The sequence below is a fragment of the Salvelinus sp. IW2-2015 genome, linkage group LG13 (genome assembly GCF_002910315.2).
Source record: "Salvelinus sp. IW2-2015 linkage group LG13, ASM291031v2, whole genome shotgun sequence".
In the NCBI taxonomy this organism is placed as follows: Eukaryota; Metazoa; Chordata; class Actinopteri; order Salmoniformes; family Salmonidae; genus Salvelinus; species Salvelinus sp. IW2-2015.
The window spans coordinates 41318372-41326098 of NC_036853.1; the positions used below are offsets into that span (position 1 = coordinate 41318372).

The window sequence follows — 7727 nt, forward strand, 5'->3', positions numbered from 1 at the left end:
ACACTACGCCACCAGGGACTCAAATCCTGCAGTGCCAGACGTGTCCCCCTGCTTAAGCCAGTACATGTCCAGGCCGTCTGAAGTTTGCTAGAGAGCATTTGGATGATCCAGAAGAAGATTGGGAGAATGTCATATGGTCAGATGAAACCAAAATAGAACTTTTTGGTAAAAACTCAACTCGTCGTGTTTGGAGGACAAAGAATGCTGAGTTGCATCCAAAGAACACCATACTACTGTGAAGCATGGGGGTGGAAACATCATGCTTTGGGGCTGTTTTTCTGCAAAGGGACCAGGACGACTGATCCGTGTAAAGGAAAGAATGAATGGGGCCATGTATCGTGAGATTTTGAGTGAAAACCTCTTCCATCAGCAAGGGCATTGAAGATGAAACGTGGCTGGGTCTTTCAGCATGACAATGATCCCAACACACCGAGCCGGGCAACGAAGGAGGTGGCTTCGTAAGAAGCATTTCAAGGTCCTGGAGTGGCCTAGCCAGTCCCAGATCTCAACCCCATAGAAAATCTTTGGAGGGAGTTGAAAGTCGTGTTGCCCAGCAAACAGCCCCAAAACATCACTGCTCTAGAGGAGATATCTGACTGGAGGAATCGGCAAAATACCCAGCAACAGTGGTGTGAAACCTTGTGAAGACTTACAGAAAACTTTGGAGTCCTCTGTCATTGCAAACAGAAGGGTATATAAACAAGTAATTGAGATAAACTTTTGTTGTTGACCAAATACTTATTTTCCACCATAATTTGCAAATAAATTCATAAAAAATCTTACAAATGTGATTTTCTGGATTTTTTTTTCTAATTTTGTCTGTCATAGTTGAAGTGTACCTATGATGAAAATTACAGGCCTCTCTCATCTTTTTAAGTGGGAGAACTTGCACAATTGGTGGCTGACTAAATACTTTTTTGCCCCACTGTATACTTTCTCTTCCAGGAGAGGAGGGGGTGTCATTATCTCTCGCTTTGAAATGTTTCCAGAGACTGTGTCTTGGGAGAGCAGTTACTGGAATTCTGCAGTTTTATAAGTATAAAGTTACCTGGATCCGGCCGTAAAAGGAGCGCCCAGATAAGTAAGGTCTTGCCATTTCTTAGTTTTTTGCCCTACGTTTTAACACACACATTGCTGTTGTTTTTGGAGAGAAAAAAATTACGTTCACTACGACCTTCTTTCACCACTCCTACCTGTGATCTGAGTCCAAGCCAGCAACCTGTGTACGAGCGGCAGGAGTGCGGCATGAGTCCTGAGACCGTGCATGTGGTGTGAGCATGGAGAGAGATCACATCCAAACTTCGCTCATGCTGCTGGTGTGCTGGTGGGAAAAAGGACCAGACAGAATTGACTGTATAGAATGACAGCTCAGGTGAGAGATTTGTGTGCTTGGGAAAATGTGATTATCCCCCAGATATTGTAATTGGGACATTATCAAGGGCCATCAATTGTGACAGGCATGCGTTACATATGTGCCGTTGAGAAGATGAACTGTAACGCTATCTGAAGAAGAAAATGAAGATACGTACAGACACCAGTGTTTCAGGTCAGGCAGTTTCTGTGCCCTCAAAAACACCTTTTAAGCCCAAGTCCACTTTTTGTCCCATTGTCCAGAATGCCACACTAAATACATTTGCCAAGAAGGTGAAATTTGATGTGGAGAATCTGTTTAAGGGTAAAATTGACTCTAACCAAACACAACGTAACCTTTCTAAGACAGAGAGAGATGCAGTTGAATCATTATCCAAAAATGGACGGATTATGGTTAAAAAAGCAGGAGTAAAGACAAATATGTGACAGAAGCCTACCGTCAATTAGACAATGATGAATTCTACCAATCTTTTACCTTCAACCCTACAGAGGACCTAAACACTGAATTGAAAGGGATCCTCACAGAAGCTAAGGAGAATGGCTACATTTCAGACAATGAGTTCAAATTTATTTTCAATGACAGTCCGCATATGGCTTCTTTTATTTTTAATCTTCTTCCAAAAGTCCACAAGAATCTTGAAAACCCCCCAGGCAGTAAAAATGGCAAAGGTAGTTTGTATTCATCAATCTTTAGGAAGCCTACAGATGGTTCCTCTCTAGGTTTCTTCCTAGGTTCTGGCCTTTCTAGAGCGTTTTTCCTAGCCACCGTGCTTCTACACCTGCATTGCTTGCTGTTTGGGGTTTTAGGCTGGGTTTCTGTACAGCACTGTGACATCAACTGATTTAACTTCTCTGGGATATGTGGGACGATAGCGTCCCACTTGGCCAAAAGCCAGAAAAAAATGTAGCACGCCAAATTCAAATATATTACTATAAAAATAAATATTTCATGAAATCACACATGAAAGACACCAAATTAAAGCTACACATGTTGTGAATCCAGCCAACGTTTCTGATTTCAAAAAGGATTTACGGGGAAAGCACACCAAACAATTATGTTAGCTCAGTACATAGCCACAGAAAAACACAGCCATTTTCCCAGCAAAAGATAGTAGTTACAAAAAGCAGAAAGAGATAAAATTAATCACTAACCTTTGATGATCTTGATCAGATGACACTCATAGCACATCATGTTACACAATACATTTATGTTTTGTTCGATAATGTGCATTTTTATATCCACAAATATGGGTTTACATTGGCGCCATGTTCCGAAATGCCTCCAAAATGTTTGGAGAAATTGCAGAGAGCCACGTCAAATAACAGAAATACTCATCATAAACTTTAATGAAAGATACATGTTTTACATAGAATTAAAGATACACTTGTTCTTAATGCAACCGCTGTGTCAGATTTCAAAAAAACTTTAAGGAAAAAGCACACCATGCAATAATCTGAGACGGCGCTTAGATTTAACAACATTTCTCCGCCATGTTGGAGTCAACAGAAATACGAAATTACATCATAAATATTCCCTTACCTTTGATCATCTTCATCAGAATGCACTCCAAGGAATCCTAGTTCCACAATAAATCGTTATTTTGTTCGATAATGTCCATTACTTATGTCCAAGTAGCTACTTTTGCTAGCATGTGTAGTACACGTGTCCAAACGCTCGCACAGATGCAGGCAAACGTCGGCCGAAAACTTCAAAAGGTTATATTACAAGTCGAATAAACTGGTCAAAGTAAGTAGAGAATCAATCTTCAGGATGATGTTATCATATATTTCCAATAACGTTCCAACCGGAGCATTCCTTCATGTCTGTAGAAGTTATGGAACGCAAGGCGATATCATGAGGAAAGCGCATGACCAGGAACTGGAAATCTGCCAGACCACTGACTCATTCCCCTCTCATCCGGCCCCACAACACAGTATAAACTTCATTCAACGTTCTACCGACTGTTGACATCTAGTGGAAGGCGTAGGAAGTGCAAACAGCTCCATATATTACAGGGAATTGGCAGAAGGAAGGGAACAGCTTTCTGGAGTGAAATGCAACCCTGATCAGTCAGGTCTTTAGTTTCAATGTTTGTCCTCTCGTCAAAACCGGAAAGACCAAAAACAGCTGTTCATCAGGACCTTGATTAGCTGAGTCAGGTGTGTTAGAGCAGGGTTGGCGCAATAGTGTGCACATCCAATAGCACTCCATGGGGGGGGGGGTGGAGGGTTGGCCACACCTGGTTTACTTTAGACCATCAACTTGTGGGCTATATCCCCTACATGCAGTCAGCCTGTTCTGGGCTAGTGAGGTGCTTCCCTCTATTCCTGCTATGCTGCCTAAGACTGTCCCCATGTTCATCAGGACAACCACTCCTCAGTAGGCCTACATCTCACCTTAAAATGTTACTGTACAGAAAGCTGCTTTGCTATCTGACATGAGACATTGCCATAGAACCTTCATTGACAGTGGGGGTGATCTTCTACTGTCTATAAAAGCACTAATTCAGGGCTGTTCTACTACAGTTCAAATCTTGTGTGACATTTTGTCTATACAGTTTACAAGCATGGCTTAAGAAAGCAGAAAACAAAATTCCAATATCAAGTGACAGGTTTTACCCTTTGTATTTTTTATTTGCTGAGTATCTTAAACTGCAGTAGGGATTCTCTGGCTTTGACCTAGGTGAGATATACTATTTGCTAGGTGACTGAATGTATACTGGTCAGGTAGGCTGTAAAACTGATGACAGTCTTCAGAGGTTGGCTCTGTAGGTCTACTGTCTGACAGAGATGGGTATAAAGTCTGCAGACTGTCTGATATTATTTTCTATGTCCATCTTATTTTAAACTAGCTAATAATTGAAATGTTGATTTACAATCATTTAGAAGTGCCTTATACATTTAACGTTTCCTAGTATACTTCACCTCTGAGCTGCAGAATACCAAGGTGATTACATTTTAAAGGTGCACTTTATTAAATCAATCTATTGGAGAGGGAGGCAGGGAGTAGGCTAAAGAATTGCACATGTTACCTTGGTTTACACTGGCTTGGTTACAACACACTTCCAAGTGTAGAGTTCTACACCATGTGTGCGATTTAAACCAGAGATCAACTCACTAGAGAAGCTTGGATAGAGGACAGGACACAATATGGGCGAGTATACCAACCCGAGGCAGGTAAATATCACACCCACTTCAGTGTGACAGTCAGTTGCAATGAAGCTTGAGTGTTTTATTTTTTTAATTTTAACTAGGCAAGTCCGTTATTAAGAACAAATTCTTATTTACAATGACGGTCTACCGGGGAACAGTGGGTTAACTGCCTTGTTCAGGGGGCAGAACGACAGATGTTTACCTTGTCAGCTCGGGAATTCGATCCAGCAAACTTTCGGTTACAGGGCCAACGCTCTAACCACTTGGCTACCTGAGTGTAGCCCGTAAGGGGAATTAGCAAGTGGAATAATTTACCTGCAGCGCAACCTGGCTATAGAATGGTTTGTCCTACTCGAGTCCCATAGTGTTGTCCTTGTTTGCGATTGGTCATCTCCCAACTGTTACAAGACATGAACATGATTTGTGTATGCAGCATTTACCGCATTTGTGTTGAGCACATTTTGCATTACAGTTTATGCCAAAAGGTACTAGTGTAAATTAAACTGACCTCTACATTTGCACGGTGTAAATAATGAGTGGTACATCCTACATGCATTAAATTAATTATGGAAAATGTAGTACGACAAAGTACATGAAGTCGTCCTCGCAGTGTATTGCAAGTATAGCCTACACTACATATCCTAGCTTGCACTGCGTCGACAGCAGTCGTGTGTTGGTTCTCCAAGATGGCGTCGTTGGGAAGGAGGCGCGGTGTCCAAGTCAACAGGGAGAGGTCAGTTATACTCAATCATTGCCATATCACGACTATTTGTGTCCAAGGTCTATGTTATGATACGCCACACATTCACTATTCCAACATATGGCTTTTAAAAGCTGAATGCAGCTGTCACTTTCCCGAATTGCTTCCTCCATAACTGCTCATGTGATGTTTTGATTAGCATGTTTGCTAGCCTGTTCATCAAAGCTTCAAAATCAAGTTCTGGATAGGTTAGCCGCCCAACTAAAATAGTGTGAAAACATGCCGTAACGTTACAAAGTAGATATACTAGCTCATATCAAATATGTCGGTCGTATAACAACGTTTACTCACCGCTTGCAATTTACGTATTAGCTAACGTTAGTTTTCAGAGCAACAAGCTTCCAAACAGCGGTGGAGTTAACCAATGTAACGTTATGACCTGACGTTGTGCCAAGCTGCGTCCAATACAGCACAACAACTAATATAGCTGTTACTGGAATTGTTTAAACAGTTGTGAATGATCAACATGTTCGCTAACCCAGAGTTTTGTTTACGTTAGCCAGCTAACAGTAGTTAGCTACTTGACGGGTGCTTTCAGAATTCGCTCTGGCGTGTCAGACTGACTCAGAGTGTGCTCAGCCAGGGTGAATTTACGAACGCAGGCTTATTTAGCTAACCGTGTGAACCTTGTTAGGAGCTAGTTAGCACTCTTGCGCGGGGCATAATGTTTGCAAAGTGAAGGATTCGAGTTTTACACGTGTGTTATTTCCACTTGTTATAGCTGCATTTGTTTTCTCCCGCATATTGTTTATTGCCCATAGCTACGTTAACATTAATACCATAGCTTATTACTAACAGGCAATTTGACAGTGACTGATGCCTAGTGAGTGAACTCTGAGAATTTTAAACGCGAGAAAATACCCTACTTTCCCTTTGATTCAACAGCTCTTATTTATGTCAAACATGCACAAGTAACACACAAGTGTCTTGTTTTTACCATACATTGTGCTGAAAAAAGTTGTTGTGTAATCTGATATCAAGGTCATGGGCTGTCAATTTTAAAAAGTAGTTCCCCTTATTTCTTCACAAGTGGTATTCATCTTTTATATTTTATTTCACCTTTATTTAACCAGGTAGGCTAGTTGAGAACAAGTTCTCATTTGCAACTGCAACCTGGCCAAGATAAAGCAAAGCAGTTCGACACATACAACACAGAGTTACACATGGAATAAACAAACATACAATCAATAATACAGTAGAAAAATCTATATACAGCATGTGCAAATGAGGTAGGATAAGGGAGCTAGGCAATATATAGATCTCTACATCGTTTAAAAAATGGTGCAACCACTTGCCTTAGGCCCCGAAGCTGCACAATTGCTATGAAGCTTGGAAAATAATGATCTTTTCCATCTACTTACTATTTATTATAATCTCTCTCTGTGCACAGGGGAGTGATGGCGGCAACGGACTGCTACATCGTTCATGAGATCTACAACGGGGAAAACGCGCAGGACCAGTTTGAGTACGAGCTGGAGCAGGCACTGGAGTCACAGTACAAGTACATTGTGATCGAGCCCACGCGCATTGGCGATGAGACGGCCCGCTGGATCGCCGTGGGCAACTGCCTGCACAAGATGGCCGTGCTGTCAGGTACCGCCTGCCTCCTGACGCCGCTCTCGCTACCGCCCGAGTACTCGCGCTACGTAGCACTGCCCACTGGTGCCCTCAGCGTGGCATGCTCCACCCTCTATGGAATCTCCTGGCAGTTCGATCCCTGCTGCAAGTACCAGGTGGAGTACAACAGCCAAAAACTCTCGCGGCTGCCCCTGCACACACTCACCTCCTCCACGCCAGTGGTGCTGGTGCGCAGGGACGACATCCACAGAAAGAGACTCCACAACACGATAGCGCTGGCCGCCCTGGCCTACTGCGCCAAGAAGATCTACGAACTCTACGCGGTATGAGCACACTCGGAAGAGGTTTTAAGAATATATATAACGGGAAAAGAATCCACCAAGTGGAAGCCATGAGCACAGTTGAGGGTTTGCCCCTAACCCCCCCACCCCACTTGAGCGGGCGCTTAATTTTGGGCTGTTTGATGGATCAGAGGGATATAGTTAAATCTAGAAGGAATTATTTTTACCTTCTCATTTTCTTTACTTGTAAGTGACATCACCAGTGCACTTATCCATATGGAACCCTTGTGCCTCTTCCCTGTCCCTGTATCCCACAATACACTAAGTTAGTGCACAATGGTAGCTAAGTAAAAATAAATAGACTGAATCGTGTTGCAGTTGAAATGGACAGACTTAAGTATTACCAACATTTGTCTATTCCTTGTAGTTTTACTGTACCCCTTTCTTGCTGATCAGTACGTCACCCTTTCATTAAACATTAGGATATTTCAAACTCTCCTTTCTGTATTTTCTTTTTCATTAAACAAATTCTACACCATGTCTTGAATCACAAAGGCGACTATCTTTGTTTTCAGATTTTTGTC

The 7727-nt window shown here is 42.2% G+C and overlaps 1 protein-coding gene across 2 annotated transcripts; it reads left to right on the plus strand.

Moving 5' to 3' along the window:
* The first annotated feature begins 4463 nt into the window (after positions 1-4463).
* Positions 4464-7225, plus strand: LOC111971487 (transmembrane protein 11, mitochondrial). 2 transcript variants are annotated; one of them, XM_023998285.2, is made up of 2 exons: positions 4464-4548; positions 6675-7225. In XM_023998285.2, the coding sequence occupies exon 2, from the start codon at positions 6682-6684 to the stop codon at positions 7189-7191; it is 510 nt and encodes a 169-aa protein (XP_023854053.1). In that variant the 5' UTR covers positions 4464-4548; positions 6675-6681; the 3' UTR covers positions 7192-7225. The 2 variants fall into 2 exon arrangements, with proteins under 2 accessions (XP_023854053.1, XP_023854052.1); XM_023998284.2 differs by lacking the exon at positions 4464-4548 and adding an exon at positions 5150-5257.
* Positions 7226-7727: the final 502 nt, after the last annotated feature.

Coding starts and splice junctions, on each gene's coding strand:
- LOC111971487 (XM_023998284.2), top strand. CDS start 5,211: ATGGCGTCGTTGGGAAGGAGGCGCGGTGTCCAAGTCAACAGGGAGAG. Junction 5,258..6,674: donor GTCCAAGTCAACAGGGAGAG/GTCAGTTATACT, acceptor CTCTGTGCACAG/GGGAGTGATGGCGGCAACGG.